The sequence below is a fragment of the Pelodiscus sinensis genome, chromosome 1 (genome assembly GCF_049634645.1).
Source record: "Pelodiscus sinensis isolate JC-2024 chromosome 1, ASM4963464v1, whole genome shotgun sequence".
NCBI classification, from domain to species: Eukaryota; Metazoa; Chordata; order Testudines; family Trionychidae; genus Pelodiscus; species Pelodiscus sinensis.
The window spans coordinates 99,817,470-99,840,352 of NC_134711.1; the positions used below are offsets into that span (position 1 = coordinate 99,817,470).

The 22,883-nt window shown below is 39.6% G+C and overlaps 2 protein-coding genes across 2 annotated transcripts in view; one reads left to right on the forward strand and one right to left on the reverse strand.

Annotated features, from left to right (window-relative positions):
• On the forward strand, positions 1–10,375 carry LOC142830953 (synaptonemal complex protein 3-like). The gene is made up of 4 exons (XM_075939265.1): positions 1–123; positions 1,840–1,939; positions 9,971–10,075; positions 10,235–10,375. The coding sequence occupies exons 1-4, from the start codon at positions 50–52 to the stop codon at positions 10,286–10,288; spliced, it is 333 nt and encodes a 110-aa protein (XP_075795380.1). The 5' UTR covers positions 1–49; the 3' UTR covers positions 10,289–10,375.
• LOC102458739 (cholinephosphotransferase 1) overlaps positions 10,077–22,883 on the reverse strand; it is a 25,212-nt gene continuing 12,405 nt past the window's right edge. The window contains exons 4-9 of the mRNA XM_006138040.4: positions 22,711–22,795; positions 20,853–20,984; positions 19,750–19,908; positions 16,479–16,604; positions 15,835–15,945; positions 10,077–10,314 (exon numbers count right to left, since the gene is read on the reverse strand). Of these exons, the coding sequence (XP_006138102.1) occupies positions 10,270–10,314; positions 15,835–15,945; positions 16,479–16,604; positions 19,750–19,908; positions 20,853–20,984; positions 22,711–22,795 (658 nt within the window). The 3' untranslated portion in view covers positions 10,077–10,269. The remainder of the gene's footprint in view (positions 10,315–15,834; positions 15,946–16,478; positions 16,605–19,749; positions 19,909–20,852; positions 20,985–22,710; positions 22,796–22,883) is intronic.

Sequence of the window (22,883 nt, forward strand, 5' to 3'; positions counted from 1 at the left end):
TACAGCTGACATTAACAAGGCTCTCTTAGCTAAGAGGAAAAGATTAGAAATGTATACTAAGGCTTCTCTTAAAACCAGTAACCAGAAAATTGAACATGTTTGGAAAACACAGCAAGAACAGAGGTAAGAGTTACACTTATTGCTGGAAAAATGTATTTAATTTGTTTTTCTGGATCACAGAATCTGTTGTCATAGCATCAGGGAATTGTGTCCTATCTACTTGGCCTCAAGAGATATCCTGCTGAAACTTCTGGTTAGATACGTCTACTTTGTTTAAATCAGCCGCAATAGAGTAACACATCTCATTCATTTTATGAAAGAGAAATGTGAATTGAAACTGTCTAAGCAAACAGATCATTTTTTATTTTTGGTCAAAATTTTGTTCTACATTAAAAGTGAAAAAATTTTAGTAGACATTTTTATTACGTTTTTATTGTTTGGTTTTTTAAAAAGTTAAATGCTTTGTAAAAACTTAAAAGTATTATAAGTTTTATGTATTAAAAACTAAGCTTGGGTAATCTTGAGTATTAGATTTTTTAAACTATCTATTCATTATTTTTCTTTGCCCCTCAGTCAGGTTTAATTACTCACAAATACAAGCCTTAAAGGCAAATAGTACTAGTAAAATATTTAAAATTCAGGCACATATAAAATATGTATCATATACAGAATATTTAACAATATGATACAAATATTTTATTGATACTCATTTGGAAGGACTAACATAACTCACTCATGAGGCTGGTTTGCACTGTCACTTAAGTTGATGTAACTTCTTGTTACTCGGGTGAGAAAAAGACACTTAAGTTACTGTCAGTTACATCATAAGTGCTGTCCATATCATGCTTTGTTGGCAGGAGACAACTTTCCTAGTGCCCATCCTCTATTTCTCCTTGTTTGGGGGAGGTCTCTGGGAGTCATGCCTCTTTAAGAGCAGGTTAGATAGACATCTATCAGAGAGGCCTAGATGGTACTGGGTCCTGCCATGAGGGCAGGGCACTGGACTCAACCTCTCGAGATCTCTTCCAGTTCTAGTGTTCTGTGATTCCAGCAATAGATTGGGGGGGGGAGGGGGCGGAGGAGAGGGACAGAAAGGCCCCAGTTTTTGTGGGGGCAGGGAAGGAGACACAAAAGTCATGGTAATTGTAACATACACAAGAATGCATTGAAAATGCACGGCAAGCGGTCAAACCTCAGGCTATCCTCCCCCCTCCCCCCACCCGCTTGTATTGACTTTGCACCTTTGGCACTTGCCACTGCACCAAGCAACCGCCCTCATCTTTTTCATAAACATCCCTCAAAAATCTGGAACAAGTTGGATATCTCTGATAGTGTTTCCTCTGATTTGGATATTGATCTGCAAATTGTATTTAAGTGGTCTTTGCTCATACATTCTTTTAAATGACATTAGTTTACCCATAAACAAATGTCTATGTTCATTTTTCAAATTGATTACAAACTTTTTGTAGGGCCATATTTCACTATTTTAATAAGCAACGGTTGCTTAGTTCTTTTGTGCCATTCCCTACATATTGACAGAGGAAGTATGCAAGCCCCATACCTTCAAGAAAATAGAACTTTCTCTGCTTTCCTTCCCACTTCCAAGCTTTCCGCTAAAGGAAATCCACATTTGAGCAGTTCTTCTAGTACTATGTAAAAAGTATTATTTCTAAAAAAAACCGTTTTAAAAGTTCATTTCTTCTGGCATTAGTGGCTCTACAATTGTAATGACCAGGCCAACTGAGACATGTTTCTTCACCTATAAAATGGGAATAATCACATATAGCACTTTTCATAAGTGGACAATAAAAGCTAAATGGCACTGTGATGTATTTATAGGCAGAAGCTCAACCATGAGTATTCCCAGCAGTTCCTGACTTTATTTCAACAATGGGATATTGATGTGCAGAAAGCAGAGGAACAGGAAGAAAAACTAGCGGTGTGTTTCCATCCTGACAACTGATAAGTTGGTTTTATATTGCAAGTGCTAATTGTTAGACAGCAACTTCCAACAGGCATAAACACACATGAGATGAATTTCAGTCAAAACATGGTGTGGGGGACTCTCTCTCTCAAAAGTTTTCAGGACTTCCCAAGTGTGAAATGTTTATTCAAATGATTAGATATATTACAAAATGAAAAGATGATAAAGACTATCTGATGTTGTAGTGTCTCTATCTAACTTGATCAATATAGAGGTAAATGTTCCTCAAGTTGCAGGAGCAACATGCAGACTCAGTGTAGAGAAGCAATGTTCCCATGGAAGATAAGAGCAGATCCTAAATGTCCTATCATACATGGGCAAGTTTCCACCCAAATCACTAGACATATTAGAATTGGGATAGGAATAGGTAAGCAATGCCAAGTATGTGTAGTATAGGATGACAGTGGGGAATTACAGCATTTACACCTGATTATGTTCACTGGGACCAGAGAATGAGAACAGGTCTCCGTAATATTGGGAGAAGAAAGCTATATAATGGCAGAGGGACACAATTACTCTAAGGCTATGTCTACACTGGCAGGTTGTTGCGCCAGAAGTATGCAAATGAGGCTAAGAATGGAATATTGCTAAGCCTCATTTGCATACCTAATGAGCCGCCATTTTGCGGAAGAGGCTCTTGCGCTAGAAGGAGCTGTCTACACTGCCCCTTCTTGCGCAAGAAAAGTCCTCTTGCACAATGAAAATAATCAGCGTAGCGGCATTGTGCAAGAGGGCTTTTCTTGCGCAAGAAGGGGCAGTGTAGACAGCTCCTTCTAGCGCAAGTGCCTCTTCCACCAAAATGGCGGCTCATTAGGCATGCAAATGAGGCTCAGCGATATTCCACGCTTAGCCTCATTTGCATATCTCTGCCGCAAGATCGCGTCAGTGTAGACATAGCCTGGGAGCACATTGCACCAGTTCAGATTACTTGGAAGATATTGTGTTTCTCTGTTTGCAAGTTGTCCTGTTCCCTGCCAGTAACATAGACCAAGAGAATACATATGGACAACATACTCTGTTTCTTTGCTATCTGCCTTTCTACCAGAGATCCATGTTAGAGATTTTAGAACATGGATTTCCAGTGAAGGAGGAACTTAATGCTTCTGAACATTGACAGCATGGACCCAACCATTGCCTGTTAATTAACATGACTCTTCTTTGTGCTTTAGAATATGTTTCGCCAGCAACAGAAGGTTTTTCAACAGGCAAGAATAGTTCAGAGTCAGAGACTGAAAACAATCAAACAGCTGTATGAGCAATTTTTAAAGGTCCAGTATATGCACCTTTTTTAAAGTTAGATCATGATTCTGTTAAGAGGGATTCTTAATGACTCCATAGGTAAAGCTGCATTGAAACTTACAGTTAGTGTAGGATTAAAATCCCCTGTATATTAAAATAATTATTGAATTAAAAACCATTTAAGGATGATACCAGTAAGTGAACCTTACACATGGCTCCTTTCATTAATCAAGAATATTTGTGTAGTGCTATTTTGTAGCCTGCAAGGATAGTTCCATTTACCATTAAGGTTTTGTCTAAACACACAAGTTGTGCTCACTTAACTAAAATCTGTTTAAAAAAGTGATTTGATTAAGCCAGTCAAACCCTGCAGGAGCATAACATCTGATTAAAACTGTTTACATCTGTTTACTTTGCATCTGTACATTTACCAGTGTAAGCTAAACTGATCAATCAGATTGAAATCAAATTAAGAGTAACCACAACTTTAGTTCACCAAATGTGACTTGGTGTGAAGACTGAGACTTGAATTAATGTTATGAAAACCCAATTTTTTAAATAAAATGGTGAAATATTTCACTGTACTTGAAAATAAAGCATAAGCCAAAACTTAGCATTTGTTATGCTTTTGTTAGAGGTAGCAGTCTCACTAATAGTGAATGGCTACCTTAGAATATGGTGACCTATGGCTATTTGTAGAAAGATTTTCAAATACATTAACATTTAAATAGTTTTATGCTTCATTGGGTGAGTTTTCTAACCATGTCACAATTGGTATTACTTTTAATAAACTAATATTTTAGGCTGATGATTAAATGCAGATAACTCTAACAAATTAAAAAAAATCACAATTTAAAAAATTAATCAGAGTTTTAATTGCACTGTTAAACAATGGAATATCAGATAAAATGTACTATATATTTTTGGATTTTTTTACATTTTCAAATTGATTTTAATTACAACACAATGCAAAGTGTACACTACTCACTTTATTTTTATTACAAATATTTGCACTGTAAAATGATAATTTTTCAATTCACCTCATACGAACATTGTAGTGCAATCAAGTGGTTCCCAAACTTTTTGACACAGGGACCAGTAAATCCATTCATGAACTTTTGGAGGACCGTAATGTTGACTATTCAAATAAGTTGTTTCTGGTCCTCCCAAAACCCCCAGTGCCAGCTTTAGCAAAGCTTTTGATATGGTCACCCACAATATTCTTGCCAGCAAGTTAAGGAATATGGATTGGATAAATGGACTGTAAGACAGACAGAAAGCTGATTAGACCAGGGTTTCCCAAACATTTTACTTTAGTTGGAACCCTTTTTTTTCCCCCCAATACTGCTTTTTGCAGCCCAAAAATATAAACACATAAAAAACAAACTGAGAAAATACCAGACATATAACATGTCTGGTATTTTCTCATTAGGTAAGTTGTATTATTACTAGATGTATCAGTTTGTAGTTTTGAACTGCCTGGCTGGTAAATGTGCTCAGGCTGCATGAGTGTGTCTACCAGCCAGACAGTTCGCAACTACTGGGGGGAGGGAGAAGGGGGAGGGGAGGGGAAGGGGAGGGGCGGGCAGACGAACATAATAGAATCCCCGGGCTGGACTAACTCATGCTTTGTGCTTTGCGGGAGGGAGGGGTAACAGGGGCAGCATCCCAAGATCTACATATGGCCGGGTCAGTCCCACTTCCCGCAGGCCAATTCATTCCTCCCCCGTTCCCCCCGCTGCGCCTCTGGCCAGCCCCACTTCCCCCAGCCCCCTCCCGAGCAGCCAGGTCCCACCGCTTCTCCTCCCAATCTCGCTTGGCCAGCCCCGCTGCCCACATCCAGCCCTCCTTTCGGCGGCCGCTTCTTTTCCCCCAACCCCAACTTCCCCGGCCAGTTCCCTGCCCCCAACCTCGCACCCCCAGCAGCCCTGCTTCCACCGGCCCCCAATCTCCCCAGCCTGCTCTGATTCCCCCGTCCCGTGCTACTTCTGGTGGCCATCTCTCTCCTCCTCCTCACCCCAGAATCCCCTAGCACCTGCACCTTCCCTTAGCCCTGCACCCTCCTGGTGCCTCCCAAATCTCTTACTGCCCCTGCCCCCTTTGCCCTCTCTTTCCCTGATACCCACCCCCTCAGCACTGTCTGCCTCATCCCCTCCTGTCCCTCTGTGCCCTCACACGACGTGCTCCATCCCCACTTCGCTCATGCCACACTTTTTCAAGCCTTCTCCCAGCACCTCCTCCTCCAGCCCCCAATGCCCTTCCACTCTCCTCTCCTCTCCCAGCCTCACCCTGTCCCCCGTCCCACTGACACCTCCACTCCTATCCTTTCCCTCATTGTCTGCACTTGGCCCCCTGGCATTCGTCTCTCTCTCTCCTGCACCCTGTCCCTTGGTGCCTTCCCCTTCCACTCCTCCCCCTCCACGCAAGCCCGCTGCCGCCTCCTCGCCTCCGCCCAAGCCTGTTCCCTACCTTCTGCCTTCTACATTGTGGGGCCAGAGGCCACGCTCAGACCCCGGAGGCTGAACCCGGAGGCAGCGTGGCCCCGCCACGTGCCTCCGAAGACTTTTAAAATCCCGGGACGTGACATCACGTCACATCCGGGCATCCTCCCTGCCCACGTGCAACGCCGCTCATGGGTAGCAGCAGGCGTTGAGGAGGAGCTGCGCACGGCAGGGACGCTCTGGGGACAGGGTGGGAGGACGCGCGGGGGGGGGGGGGGCAGCGCCAGGCAGAGCCGGGGGAGAGACCAGCTCCACATATCAGTGGAGCAGGGCCCCCGGCTCTGTAACTTGCTGGCACTTCCGGGTTCAGGGGCATGGGGCCCGAATTGGCCTAAGGCCGGCCCTGCCGGCATCCACCAGGCATGCTGAGGCCCAGTATTTTTATCCCGCGGCCTGGTACCGGGCCGCGGCTCATAGTTTGGGAAACACTGGTGCAATCGATCATGAAACTGCAATTTACAAACAACATTTAGAAATAAAACAGTGCAAAACTTTAGAGCCTACAAGTCCATTCAGTTCTACTTCTTGTTCAGCCAACTGCTAAAACAAGCAAGTGTGTTTACATTTGTGGGAGATAATGCTGTCTACTTCTTGTATACAATTTCACCTGAAAGTGAGAACAGGCATTTGCTTGGGGCTTTTGTAGCTGGCATTGCAATATACTTATGTATTAAATATGCTAAACATTTGTATGCCCCTTTATGGTTAAACCACCATTCCAGAGGACACATTTCCATGCTGATGTTGCTTGTTAAAAATATATTAATTAAATTTGTGACTGAACTAGAGGGGAGAATTGTACGTCTCCATGTTTTACCTACATACTATAACATTCATGTTATAGTAGTCTCAGATGATGATCCAGCACGTTGTTCATTTTAAAAACACTTTCAGTGCAGATTAGGCAAAAACACAAAAAGTACAGATGTGAGATTTCTAAAAAAGCTACATGCTTTAAGAATCTGAAGTGCCTTCCAAAATCTGAGAGGGCAGAGGTATGGAGCATACTTTCAGAAGCCTTAAAAGAGTAACACTCCACTATGGAAACTATAGAACCCAAACCATCAAGAAAGAAAATCAACCTTTTATCATCTAATTTAGATGATAAAAATGAACATGCATCAGTCCATACTACTTTTGATTCTTATAGAGCAAAATCCGTCATCACCATGAACTTATGTCCTCTGGAATGGTGGCCCACCAAAGAATCATGAATCTTTGGTGCATCTGATATGTAAATACCTTGCAACACTGGCTACAACAGTGCCATGTGAATACCTATTCTCACTTTCAGGAGACATTATGACAAGAAGTGGGAGATATTCTCTCTATAAACAAACAAACTTGTTTGTCCGATCAATTGGCTGAACAAAAAATAGGACCGAGCAAACTTGTTTAAAGTTTTACATTAAAAATAAAACAATGCATGGATTTTTGTACATAATTCTCCATTTGTAAGTTCAACTTTCATGATAAGATTGCACTACAGTACTAGTATGAAATGAATTGAAAAATGTCATTTTTTTTCCAGTGCAAATATTTGTAATAAAAATAGATAAAGTGAGCACTTTATACTTTGTAGTCTACATTGTAATTGAAATCAATATTTGAAAATATAGAAAAATAAAAACATTTGAATAAATGGTATTCTATTAACAATGCAATGAATCATGATTTTTTTTAATTGCACCATTAGTCACAATTATTTTTTCATCATTTGACAGGCCTACTAATATTAAAACTCAGTATTCACCCTGATGCCAGCAACAAAAGTATTCCAAAATCTTCTGTAGAAGTGAACTCATCTGATCCAGTTAATATTCACTGACTTTCTGTGGTTTTGTTGGTTTACTATGTATAATGATATTATATTGAAAGCATGATACGCAATTTATAAACAGTGCCCCTTAACATAAATGGTTAATAAATAATTAACAGAAGTTAAATACATTACAGACATATGTATAATAGATTATGGACTCTTACAATTGATTACTCAGTTTTTAAAGCATCACTTGTTAACCCTTCATCTACAATTTATAGATGTTCTCTTAGTGGAAAGTGGCCACTACTTACATTAAAATAAAATAGGTCTGCTAACTTTTGAGTGCAGAGGAATCAATATGGTATCTTTACCTTCTCCCACATCTCAGAAGCCAGGTTAACATAGCTCTGGAATATAGGTGAGATGAATAATATAAACAGTATCTCCCCAGTTTAAACTAAGTATGTGGTGTTTTAATCAAAGCTGATTTAAGACCACAGAATAGTCCATTTATTTCCAAGTTACCAAAGTTCTACATTTCCCTGAGTTCTAGTACAGAAAAGAGTTTAATTGCTACCATAGATAGAATTTTTAAAAAATTAATAAATTTTCAGCAGTATTTGAGTCTATGTTCTTGTATTTTATTTATTTTATTATTTATTTTAAATGTTTTTACTCCACCTCTCTCTCTGAAATATTCAAGGCGTCTTACAAAATTTTTTAAAACACAACACAAATATATATAAAAATTTAAAATATGAGATCCCAGAAGGACATAAAACCTGCTAAAAGTGTCTCGAGAGAAGGAACACACACATACAAACTCAAACACCAATAAAAGCACGAGTAAAAAGGGTGGGTCAGCCTGACACTGAAACAATGCTAACGTTGACACCATGTGAATATCCCGAGGAAGAGAATTCCATAGCCTGGGAGCAAAAGCTGAGTTGGCCCTGTTCTCTGTAGATTTTAATCTTATCTCCATAAGTGGGGGAACACTGAGCAGAGTCTCCCCAGCTGACCTCAGTCCCCGAGCAGGTTCATATGGGAGAAGACGGTCCTTCAGATACCCCAGACTCAACCCATTTAAGGCTTTACAGGTCATACCCAAGACCTTAAATTGTACCTGGAAACATACCGGAAGCCAGTGCAGCTGCCAGAGCACTGGCATAATGTGTTCCATATAACGAGTATTAGTTAAAACTCGAGCAGCCACATTCTGGACCAGTTAAAGTTTCCAAAGGCTCTTTAGAGGCAGCCACATATAAAGCGCATTACAGTAATCCAGTCAGAATGTAACAAGACCATGGAACACTGTGGCCAAGTCATGCTTGTTCAGGAATAGTTGCAACTGGCAGATCAGACGAAGCTGCCCAAAAGCCCTCTTGGCCACTGAAGCTATCTGGTTCTCAAATGTTAAAGGGTCCAGGACTCCCCCCAAACTGTGTACCTGTTCTTTCAGGGGGAGAGTAACCCCGCCTAGAACAGGTACCACGCCACATTCCCGAACAGATGGTCTCCTAATACACAGGACCTCAATCTTCTCTAGATTCAACTTCAGCTTGTTTGACTTCATCCAGACCATCACCACCTCCAGACACCAGTTTAGATCAGTCACTGCCACACCTGGTTCTGATGTCACAGGGAAATAGAGTTGGGTGTCATCTGCATATTGATGGCACCGTCTTCCAAAACTCCTGATGACCTCTCCCAGCAGCTTCATGTAGATGTTAAACAGCATAGGGGACAAGATGGAACCTTGCGGGACCCCTTAGCACAATCACCACAGGGTCGAATAGCAGCCCACTAGCTCCACTTTCTGAAAGCATCCCAACTGGTAAGACCAGAACCAAAGCAAAATAGTGCCTCCTTTTATGTGGTCAGCAATAGATTAGTTTAATAATTAGTGAAACATGAATGAATCTGGTTATTTTTTAAAAAGTCAGTATACAGTGTGCTAGATGTACCCTTATTTAAACTAATAACCATTCTGAAAAAAAAGTGGCCATAGCTACCATATTGTTTTTCTTTTAAATTTTAACATCCACAAAAGAAAAAAAAATAATTTTGAAAGATTGGGATTTCTTTCAAAATTTACAACCATATGCTGACTTTAACACAGTTTTGAAACTTTACTGTGCTGAAGAAATTGCTGCTTTTAACCATCTTAATTTAAATAATACAAGCACAAATTTTCCTCATCAAAAAATTTCTTTTCTTGTAGATTGTTTAATACAGTTCTGTAATGTACTTTAATTAATTAATTTTTGTCTGATACCTGATTGTTCTTCAGATTCTAAATGAGGCATGTGGTTGACTGGTCAGTTTGTAACTCAGATTCTGCGGTTGTGACTGTGTTACCAGTGTTGTGTGGTGTTCAGTGAGTTCTGTTTTCTTCTGCTTTGTGAACAGAATTTGTTTGGAAAGCTAGGGGCTTTGTATTGTTTTACTAAAACTGACATATTCGTTTCTGTAATTTAGAGTATGGAAGAACTGGAAAAGAACCATGAAAATCTTCTAGCTGGTGCACAAAATGAACTTCGCAAAGAAATGGCTATGTTGCAAAAGAAAATAATGATGGACACTGTAAGTATTATCATTGATTTATGGGGGAAACAGTAAAAATGCAGAGACAGGACATTAAATAGAAAACTCATTTAACATTCACTTTTAATTCTTTTAGTATATCAGACTAATTTGCCTAAATGTTGCATTTGTTCAGTGTTATCTCCTTTCTTGTAACAGCAACAGCAAGAGATGGCAACTGTTCGCAAGTCTCTTCAGTCCATGTTATTCTGATGGCTCAATGAAGAAACAACTTGCACCTAAGTAACATGATACAATTATAGCCATTAGCCATGGAAAAATAAGTCTGCTGATTTAAAATTTAAATTTAAGAGTTAGGGTTAGATGTATTGTTTCAATAATGTTACTAGTGAATTTGACAGTATATTTTTTCATGTTATTAATGGATGAGATTACAAACCAGATTTTTTTCCTCAAAAACTATTAATATGTCTTTAAAATGTCTGCTTGTATCTCTCCTTAACTTCTTTGCAGTGATAGTTGCTTTTCTAGCAGTAAAGCAGTATTATAAAGCACAAGACTATAGGGCTACGTCTACATTGGCCCCTTCTCCGGAAGAGGCATGTTAATTTCCAACTTCAGAATAGGGAAATCCGCGGGGGATTTAAATATCCCCCGCGGGATTTAAATAAACATGGCCGCCGCTTTTTTTCCGGCTTGGGGAAAAGCCAGAAAAAAGCGTCTAGACTGGCGCGATCCTCCGGAATAAAGCCCTTTTCCGGAGGATCTCTTATTCCTACTTTGAAGTACTACTTTGAAGTAGGAATAAGAGATCCTCCAGAAAAGAGCTTTATTCCGGAGGATCGCGCCAGTCTAGACGCTTTTTTCCGGCTTTTCCCCAAGCCGGAAAAAAAGCAGCGGCCATGTTTATTTAAATCCCGCGGGGGATATTTAAATCCCCCGCGGATTTCCCTATTCTGAAGTTGGAAATTAACATGCCTCTTCCGGAGAAGGGGCCAATGTAGACGTAGCCTAGCAGTATGGCAGTTAATAGATGTTTACCTCTTTGAAAAGGTGAATATGAATCTGTGAACCGTATGAAGCATTAATACAAAATGGATCACAAAATTCCAACAATAATGACATCACAGGATTAAGAGGACACATTAAAAACCTGATGGTGTTACACAAAAATGCACCTTTGCAACTTTATACTGTAAACTATAGCGACCACCAAAATAATCTTACGTTCTGTGTATACATCTTGTATATTTGCAAGAGAACATACCAGAAAGTTTAGGAATTAAGAGTATGTTACACACAAATACATTTCTTTGATACTATAGGTTATTAGACTACATTGTTACCTATTTTTTCATTCTAGCCTCTATAATGATTGAAGTTTTTTAAAGTATCATTAGAAGCCTTATTATAAGCTGTATGTTGTACTTACATATGTCTGCTAAGAAGGCAAAACTTGTTAGTTTTATTAAACCAGGTATTTTGGCTTTACACCATTGTGCACATAATTGGTTTAAATGAGCCAAATTAAACAATTTGCAATGCAGTCTGCAGTGATTATTGATAGCACTACATAGTATATACTGTCATTTCTCGTGGACCATTTTGGAAATAGCCTGGGGAAAATACTAAAACAGGTACCCGTCTCTACAGCTGTAGTTGGAAAGGTAGTTCTTGCTGCTTTATAAAAGAATAAGTAGTTTAGTGAAGAGAAATTTTTTTTAAAAAATTTTATATTCTGTATCTCTTATTTTTTACAGCCAGGTTGGAGTTTTTATGTATTTGTTGTACAGAAAGCCACTTTATGCACATTCATTTTGTACAACTTAAGAAATCCCTGAAATATTCCAACATTTGGATATAATATAAAATACATTTAATTATTAGCTGCTTGACATCAAGTATAACTTGGAGGAACTAACACTCATTTGTAATGACAATTTTAGCTTTGATTCTATAAAACAATTTATAGTAATATGCCCATAATTTTTCCCACTTTTTTCTAGAATTACCCTGAAAATGCAGTTTTCCAAAGGAATTCAAAACCAGACCATAAAATATTTCTCCATTACTTAGTATTTACATTTTGGAATTGAGTTTTCTGGCTGCTTGCTGGATTATAGAGTGTGTATCATTTTTAGGGAGTTACTGTTGCACTATTTTCTGAATAGAGGGCCAGCTGCTCATGGTGTGAGGGCAGTTGTTTGGTTCCCGCTTAAAACTGGTATGAAGTAAAGTAAGTTCATCTTCTAGAAAGGAGATCAGGGATAGCCTCTGAAATAGAAACAACTAAACTACTTATTTGAGATTGAAATTTTGAGTTAATAATTACCATGCAGCCACACCCTTCCACAACAGTTATTAGAACTTAGAGCAGATAATCAGTGAAGTCAAAGTGCAAGTAATTAAACACTCATTCATTACTAATTGGCTTATGTTGGTTAAGACACATGTTAGTGTGTGAATCTTTGGTGGTTACAAAGTCATGAAACTGTTTATATTATACTTAAATGACAACTTAGAGGTAGTCAGATAATGCTGTAGGTGTCTCTCTTTTCTGGTGTGATACGTTCATGAATAGTCAAACACATGTTTTAGTCCAATAGAAAATAATGCCCACAACATCAATGCCAGCAGGCACAACTATACCCTACATTGTAATTTGTTTTGAGAGTACAATACAAGCTTCTTATGCCTGCTGATTAGTAAAATAAGGCTGAGCTTGTTGTGGAAGAGAAACTGCAGAGTTAATTTTTTTTCATTAAACAGTTTTCTTATTTACAGTAATTGTAGAGTAACTGACACTTCATTGAGAACTGCTAAAGTTGTCATTATTGTTTTTCACCATCTCAGAGGGATAGCTGAGTTAGTCTGTATTGTTAAAAAAAGTAGTTCTGTAGCACCTTAGAGACTAATATATATATAATCACGAGCTTTTGTGGACAAAACCTGCTTCTTCAGATTTGAGGGGCTTTTAAACCCAGGAGCTAGGAGAACAAGATGAATTGAACCAGACAGGAATACCATGCCTACAAAGAATACCAGGCAAAGAAATGGACTGGACCCTAAAATATGGATATGCGAGTAGATAGGGAATGTTTGTTTACCCACAATCAGTGTTTTTGTTTGTTTGTTTTGTTAAATCCCTCTGTGCTGAGTCCATGTGGCCCCCCTCCTCCCATAATTAAGCTGAATCCCAGTGATACAATCCTCTGTTTTAATCTGTTCTTTTCTAAGTTGCTTTATAACACCTAGCAACCTAGTATGCTTTACCAGCTATATCTTTAGTTTTGTTAATAAAATCACCTTGTTTAAGGCTATGATTTGATTTTTGTGTTCTAGAAGGTAACAGGAGGTCTTTTGTATGCATGCCTAAAACTGAGAGGGCAGGTGTCAGAGATTAGGGGTATTTCCCCCAGCTCTCTTATGGTAAAAGACCTTGAGGTACCCCTCTAGAAGAAGTTCCCAAGTGTTTTCTTCCTGGGTTCAAGAAGAAAGTGGGTTTTTTTTTTTACTTGGATAGTGGCAGTCTATCTCCCAAAGTCAGGCAATCTGTGACCTTGGGGAGTTTTTAAAACACAAGCCTCTAGAAGCAAGATATTTAAGGTCTTTAGCAAGCCCCCACTTTCTGCATTGGAAGTGGGTTCTGCCCATAAAAGCTCATGATGCTTTTTTTTTTTTTGTTAGTCTCTAAGGGTATGTCTACACTACCACCCTAGTTCGAACTAGGGTGGTAGTGTAGACATACCTTAAGGTGCTACAGAACTACTAGTTTTTCACTGGGTATATTATGACTAACATGCATGAAAATGAATGCTAAAAGTTCATCTGTACATGATGCTTTCCTCCCAGTTTATTGAACCAGTGAGGAAGATGAACTCTTAAGCCTTGTCTACATGTTTAGGGAAGTTATGTGATTCACAACAAAGTGCAGCACCACTGACAAGTGGTGAATTACAGGTTCAAGTTTATGGCTGCAGTATAGCCCAGGGACCAGTGAGTGTTTTCTAATAGTTTTTCCAATAATAAATGAGGGGTGGAAAACCTCATGCCCTGAAAAAAAAAATCTTTATTCAGAATGCTTGCTAAACAATGTTTCTCAAGTTTATCAGAAGCAGTAAAAAAAACACCACCATAGAGTGCAGGTGTATCACATGGTACATCAAGTCAGAGCTTTCAACCACTTAAAGACTAACAGGATTGTATCACAATATTTCTGGAATAATAATGTTGGTGGTTTTTTTAAGTAAAGTGAAAGTGTGCTTAGTATATTTCAAGCTTTGGAAATGTTGGAACTGAACACTTTAGAAATTAAGAAGGTACTTTCACATTAATTACAAAAGTCCTTCAGTCTATTGAAGCAGCTTGGAGGGGTGAAACATGAAGGCTGACTTTATTATTTTTGCTACTTAGAAATTAGATTTGGTGGAAAGGTTACTAACCCTCAGCTAAATTAGCCAGAAGAAGAGATCTGATGCATCATTTATTTGAACAGTAGAGGTTTTAGATTACCCTTATATTTTGCCAGTATTTTCAAATAGACAAATCTGTTAACCAGCCAGGTCATTTCACAGCCTGAGCTCTCATCACACTGGATATTGCTTTACAAATAATCCATTTTATGATCAATGATGAAATGCAGTATGTCTTAATTCCTTAACCAGCCTGTGTTTAAAAAGAACCTCTCACACATCCAGCTCTTTATGATCATAAACCAAGAACAAATTTGGATGGCAATTTAAATCTAATGGTGCAATCCATCAGAATGTAAGGATCCTGCCGGATCAGATCTCTAAGTATAAAGGCCAAATATTTAGTCTTGCATATTTGCACCTTCACAGTTTTACTGTTGCAAATAACTATGGGTAACGTTTATGCCATTTAGTTGTCAAAATATTTGATGTTGCTAGCAAATTAGCTACTTGATGGTACTTCAACATTAACTGTTTTAATAAATTATAATGGGTGCAAAACTAAAAGCCAGGCCTTATAAGGAAACTCAAACTATATATTTTCAGTAACAGCTGAAATGGAAGCTCCACCCCTGAATCAGTGCCTGAAGAGATAATGATATTATTTGAAATTGGTGGACAGAGTTTGCTATAAAAGATGAAGCAGGGGAGGATATGAAGAGAAAAATCCAGTAGCTTTCATATATATAAACAATAAAAACTGGACTTGTCAGGTACTGATTTCCATTGACTTTTCTTCAGCATCAAACAACATCTATTAGAGTAACAGCAGCAGTGAGTTGCTGGATGGTAAATTTTTAATCAGTCTTGATTTTCAAATTTTATTTTAGGCACAGACTGGAAATCTGATTAATTTTATAGCAATTCTCAGCAGTTTAAGATTTTAGAAACAATGTAATCTTTTAAAAAAATTAGTCATTTTTCCTCATGTGAAGCAAAACATTTCTTAGAATTCTAGTAGTTAATACTTTAGATTTGTAGACAGTCTTTGTACCAGAATTAAACTTATCTTTTTCTCAATCAAGGAGTACATGGCAGAAAATCAGTTTCAGACTGATGGATCCACAAGCAAAAGTAATGATGGCACTGTTTAGACTACATTGAGGCATTTTATGCTTCATGATATAAGCATTAATCAATCGATTCTGCACAACTTCATATTTAAATAATCGTATTTTATCTGAGCAAATTACTAAGCTTTTCATTGACTTCTCTTGAAAAGCTTTATATCCGTATTCCTGAAAAGGGGATCTAGTTTATTCATTATTCCCCTAACTGCTTCTCCTCTTCTCCTTGAACTACTAGTCAGTCAGTATGATTTTGAACCTGTTCAGGAGCTTGAAGTGATGAAATTCGGAAGACGTGTATACGAAGGTGAGCAGCAATCTGCAAGCATACACCAATGGAATATCTCAGCAAGTCAAACAAGGATATAACCTAAAAATAAAAACAAAGTTATTCTACAAAAACACCATTGAAACCAAAAGGTCTACCTTCAGCTGAGCCCTCATGGAGTAGTTTTAGAAAGGTATTTAAAGGATTAGTTTATATTCTAACTTAAAAGCCATCTTAAATTTACAAGTTTTTAAATTTCAATTTTATTTTAAAACTCTTATTGCAAATTAACCATGTATTTGCTTTTCCACTGCCAGAAAGCTTTTAAAAAGATGCATGAATACTTAAAATTACTCTGTTACATTTGGGCTAACATTTTCTGCAGAGCAAAAGCTGAATTTATGATGTCAGATTCCAGGATTTTCTTTTGTCCTAAACTTCAGCCCCAAACCATGAATTGCATACAATAGCTAACACTGTATTGGGTGCCAAGAAAGGAGAAAACAACTACCGGTAGTTTACATAGCAGCATGGGAAGAGGGAATGAATTTCTACCTGCTCCGTATATATATTTCCATATAAAAATAAGTATTAATACTTGATTATTAAATTAAAAATGTAAAACTAATGCTTACCAATGCTATCCATAGAACAATATATTCATCAATAAAACTGTTGAAGTATTGGTCCAAAAACAAAAGGCCTGGTCCAATAAATGCAGTATCTTGAAGATATATTTCACTTTTTGTCATGTGGGCCACCTACATAAAACAAGATTTGATATAGCTACAAAGCTTGTTGCCAAATGTAAAAGAAAATTTACTTTGAAAATATGAACTTTTATGGTTACAAATATTTAAATTAAGGAACAGTACAAATAAATAATGCTCTGGAAAGGGAGTCAGTCAGTCAACCTATTCAATTGACTAATTAAAAACACTGTTTTGTTTTTGTAATAAGGACATTTAAGGTACTCTAAGTTCTGGTACTTTTCTAGAAAGGTCTTTTCAGTGAGCCCAAGATTACAACCATCAAATCTGCTTTGGCCTCACCCTATCTCCTCTGCCTTTTTAAGTTTCTCTCTAATACATGGCAGTTTGCTGCGCAATTAATTTCAGTATTGCTGCTGTTGCTACTCCTAGAACCCTTTTACATTAAAGAAGCACAAGTATGTACTTTGTCCCCTCCTCCATAACAAAGGACTGTGATGTTACCACGAAGCTCATGTGACTGGGCAACAAAATGGTAATACTGACTGACTATCATAGTTAGTGCCAATGTGTTAGCTACAACAAAGACTTCTATTGCATAGAAAAAGCTACCTTTGTATCTAACCCAGCTATGTAACAACTGCACGTAGAGTTCTTCCTTCCCAAAGGCCTTCTCCCCTTCTGACCGGCAACTAGCTGTGTTTACAAGTTCTTGTACACTTTCAAACAGTTTTACTGATCCTTCTGGATCCAATCCTTCCTTGCTATTCTGCTCTGTATGCACTTGTGAAGTACAGGCAGTCCCCGGGTTACGTACAAGATAGGGACTGTAGGTTTGTTCTTAAGTTGAATCTGTATGTAAGTCGGAACTGGCGTCAGCCACTGCTGAAACTGATCAGTTTCAACCGCGGCTGAATCTGGATGCCAGTTCTGACTTACATACAGATTCAACTTAAGAAACCCAGGCGTCCGCAAGTCAGCTGCTGCTGAAACTGATCAGCGGCTGATTCCAGGAAGCCTGGGGCAGAGCAACTCTGCCTCGGGCTTCCTGTAGTCAGCCGCTGGTCAGTTTCAGCAGTGGCTGACTTGGGGACGCCTGGGGCAGAGCAGCTGGGGTGCTGCTGGGTTGCTCCAGTAGTGCGGCTCCTCGGCACTACTGGGGCAACCCAGCAGCACCCCAGCTGCTCTGCCCCAGGTGTCCTGATTCAGCCGCTGCTGAAACTGACCAGCAGCGGCTGAATCAGGACGCCTGGGGCAGAGCAGCTGGGGTGCTGCCGGGTTGGTCCGGAGCGGCGCTGCGGGACCAACCCAGCAGCCCCCAGCTGCTCTACCCCAGAGGTAGGCAAGAAAAGCCTGGTCTGCTGGGGGGGGGGGGCACTAACTGCACCCCCCAACCCCCAGCAGACCAGGGGGACAGGAGCAAAGCCTTGGAGCACGCCCGCAGCGGGACAGCCCAAGCACGCCCGGGCTGTCCTGCTGCGGGCGTGCTCCAAGGCTTTGCTCCCCGTCTCCCTGCAGGCCAGGGAGACAGGGAGCAAAGCCTTGGAGCACGCCCGCAGCGGGACAGCCCAGGCGCGCCCGGGCTGTCCCGCTGCGGGCGTGCTCCAAGGCTTTGCTCCTGTCCCCCTGGTCTGCTGGGGGGGTCCAGCAAAGCCGCTGGACGCCCCCAGCAGACCAGGGACACGAGCAAAGCCTCCCAGGCGGCGGCTTTGCTCGGGTGTCCCTGGTCTGCTGGGGGGGGGGGGGTCCAGTGGCTTTGCTGGACCCCCCCCAGCAGACCAGGGGGACAGGAGCAAAGCCGCCCAGGCGGCGGGAGTCCCGCTGCCTGGGCGGCTTTGCTCTGGGGCAAACAAGCAAAGCCACCCAGGCAGCGGGACTCCCGCTGCCTGGGCGGCTTTGCTCGGGTGTCCCTGGTCTGCTGGGGGGGTCCAGCGGCTTTGCTGGACCCCCCCAGCAGACCAGGGAGACCGGGAGAAGCTTTTCTCGCCCCGGAGGACATGGGTGGTGACCTGCCGCCCGTGAGCTCCGGGGCGAGAAAAGCCCCATTCGTAAGTGCGGATCCAACGTAAGTCGGATCCGCGTAAGTCGGGGGCTGCCTGTATAAGCAGTGAATCTGTGCCGTGCTTGCTGTAAGCCAAGTAGAGTTGCTTCTCAACTCAAACCTAACACTTTGCTATTTAGCTGAACAGTGAAGATTTGCTAGACACCTGGGATATTCAAAGCCTGTACCCACACAAAAAGAGTCTCAAGAAAAAAAGTCTTCCAATATAATAATCCAGAATAATGCTAACAAACTTGTCGATTTTGTGGTTTCCCATTTGAATAAATCAGATCTCAGTATGGAGAATGTCCTGCCCACTTATTAAAAAAGGTAAACATTGTATTTTCACTTGTTTAGAATAACTCTGTGTGCCCTAATCTCAAGATTAAAAAGTTGAGGTTGGAATGCCTTAACCACTGGGATATAGAGTATTCTTGGATGTGTCAATGATGTCTCCTATTGAAGCTGTTCAACTTTGTATAAAATAGCTGGCTATTTAATTAAAAGTCAGTGGTACATGTCCTTGAACACAAGTCTTTTGCATCCTAGGTAAGAGGCCTAACCAGTGGGTTATGTACTCACACCCCATCCTTTGGCCCAATGAGTGAATTACTTTATAAAGTGAAACAATTTCAACAGGAGACACTGAAACTGCTCTTCGGGCTCATGTTTTGTGCAGGTCGCAATCCAGCTGTTTAACTCTAAGGAGTCCTCTGAGCACATCTACTGAATTGGATCCCCACAGAAAAGATAGTGGATAGATATCTAGTTGTGACAAGGCACAGGTGAAAGGTACTAAGATACACTGTTTGCAGGACTGTGGTGCCTGTCTGCATTCCCTCCCCAGTGGAAGTTAAGGCACCTAGGGAACCTTATTAGTGGAAAGTTAGTGCCTAAACTCCTCAGGCTCCTATCTGACCAAAGGTTTGGAGATCTAAATTTTGAACCTGGCCACCTCAAGTGGCAGTTAGTTTCCCCTTGTGAATCCCAGCCAGTCTCTGACAGGCCCAGGTTAGTTGTAGTAGTAGGTCTGGAATAACAAACAGGATACATTAGCAGAGTTGAGTGGGAGATTTTACAGTTCCTACCAACTTTCAATACCACACTTTCAGAAGGACCAAATATACACATTCAATGACATACAAGATTCCTTACCACCAATTTTTGTGTGATCTTAGCACTCACAAATCCAAATGTTAAGACATAGAGGCAAGGGTGGTTTTCAAACAGCAGAGTTGTAGATTTTTTATATATCATTATTGCTAAAGTGATAACTAGTCCTATATGGAGGCCTGGTGAAAGAACACTAGTGCCCTGAAACACACAAAGCAGAAAACATTTCTCAGCAAAACTTGAACCAGATCATACATTTTGAGCCCCCCCCATTTTCAGGAATGATCAATCACAACTGCCACTAAAAGCCAACTGAAGTCATATGTACTCAACAAGTCTGGGGGGGAAGGGGAGAAGTCAGGTCCTGAACTTCTGTGCAGCAGGGGCACTCCCACTGACTTGACTTCTTTCCTATTATATTAAATCAACTCAAACCTCACTGTAATTTCTCTGACAATACAAAGCCCCTAATCAAAGGTATACACCAAATGTGACTTGTTACCACTGCAGTTGAGTAATTAGTTGTCTCATATGTATTGAATGATTTTACAGATAACATTAAAGTATATTAAACAGGAGAATCAATATACTAGATTGCTTAAATACTCAGTCACCAAGATGATCAGAAATACTAATTTTTAGAATATAAGAATTTAACATTCAAACTACTAATCTAGTTACAAAGTAACCTTCTTTCACACAAGGGATGTAAGTGACTAGTTGACTATCTGATAAGCATATACTTATCTGGTAGTCGAGTAGTGATTTGACTAGTTGCTTCCCCCACCTTGCTGCCTATCAGAGAGAGGGAGCAGGAGTCGGCTAAGACGGTTCCCCCCAACACCAGCTCCAGGGAGAGCAAGGGGAGGCAGAGGTGTAGCGTGAGACCAGGTGAGAGCCAGGAGTCAGTTGTCCGGGCTTGCTCCTGGGTCCCCACTGCATCTCTGCTGGTTAAATGTATTAAGAGCCACCAGGGCTTAGCTCCCGGGCTAGACGCTAACCCCACTGCAGCTCTGCAGCTTCCCCCCTTATCGACTAATCGATGGAAATTCCATCAACTACTCGATTAGCTAATTACCCTCAATTTGACATTTCTATTCCACACCCCAACATTAGACTATAGTTTAAATTCTGAAATAGCTTACTGCGATTGTAGATCCATTTTTGCCAACTCCACCACCAAAGATGACATGGAAATAGTTGGAACAGGAAAATAATGCTCCACCCACTATTCCAAGAACAGGAAGAATCTTCAGTTGTAGTTCTATCAAAGGGATCTTGCAGGAAAAAAAAATGTTTTTAAAAAGTTAAAGGATCTCATTCCTTGGAAAAAGTTAAACTGCTGCTGAAGTCTCCAAAAACAATGTGTATTGCTTTATTTTAACTATCCCTTTTCCTTAAAACTTACACTCAAATAGGTTTCAGAATATAGTCCTGCCCTTAAGATGACAATACCTTTTTTATGTTTAAATCCTTGAGAAGTAGGTTAAATTCTGCCCCAGAAAGTTAACTGTATTTTATGATGCTCGTATTTGCAGTATCCTTCAAAAGCCTTTTTTATACTTAGCTAACAATTTCAAATACGATTCAACAGAAATTTGTGTCAGGAAAAAGGATAGTTCTCTCTCGTTCACTGGGCAACACAATGCAGCACCACAGGAAATGCAAACTCCATCTGCCTGCTTTGTTATGTTACATAATATGCCATATGATGCATCTTTGCATTAGGTATAATTATCCAGATATAGATTTAACAAAATATTTACCTTTTAGAGTCAAATGCAGTTTCAAGAAAACTTCCAAGGCAGCAGAGGGTTAAAAAAGAGTAGCAATGAATTTTCTAAAATCATGGACTACATATTTTTGGAGACACTTGTTTGTTTCTTCAATATTCAAATGTAAGGCAGAGACTACTGCATCTCAAAACAATCCATCAATTGACACAAAAATTATATATAATCAATTAGTCATGTCCGTGAGGCCTACTTATGGTTTGTATTTTGAGCTTAAATAGCTTTTGTTCTGTTTCTGAAACTATTTGTGAGAAGAAAACCAAACTGTTTAAGAAAACATTTCCCTCAAAAAATAGCTTGCCTTTTCATGACTGATGAATGATTTGGATACAATCAAACATATTAAAATAATCCAGACTACAAAATTAACTCAATGTTGCATGATAATAATATTATGTATTCCAGTAACTAGTACTGTGTATTACATGGATGAAACTAAAATACCAAGAACTGGAACAACAATCCAGCATACTTTAGGGAATCACTGAAATATTCCAATTTTTAAAAATAGTTCTGCATTCAATCCTAAATGGTTCTATTCTACATGAAATATGAGCTGCTCTCCCCTTCCCTCAAATAGACTGGAATTGTCGTTTTAAAAAATACTGATGCCAGAAAAATACTGAGTATGATATTTTAAAGTTACAGGGCCAGATAAGCTCTTACACCACTGTAAATCCAGTGTGGCTCCATTGATTTTTTTATAGTTACTCCATATTTATATCAGCATAAAGCAAAATGTAGCCCATTGGATGTGTAGATTTTAAATGGACATTTTATTTTACCATGGAGCAAGTCTACTTTTGTGCAGAAATTTATAGTGCAGAAATAAATATAAGAAGTGGATGTAAGAGAAACCATTACATATGCAAAATATAGACGTTTGGTAAGATTCCTTTGAACAATAATCAGAGTGCCTAAAGTTTATATATGGCAGATGGGGTCTTTTTCCTCTGTGAAGCTATAAATTCATGCATAGAAAACCACACCATCACATCCAAGAGATACAGTACTGAACTACATGGGAACAGGCACCATATAGTAAGTATATATAGCAATGTTTATATGTATTAAAATTGAAATAAAAAATAAGATTTAACAAATGCAACGTAAGCTAAACATAGATTTTTAAAAGCAATTACTAAACATCAATACACTTGCACATAACTTCAGATACAACTGTGAAAGTTTGAACGCTTGATAAACTTACCTTATAGTCCCACATAGTAGTTCCACCAAATGCAGACATTAAGAAGATGATTATTATGGCCATCTGAACTTCAGTTACATCAACTCTGGAAAGAAACAAGAAAGCAGTCTTAGTTCATACATTTGTTTGTTCTGAGTTGGTGAGTGGAAATCAAGTATTAGGTAATTCAAATG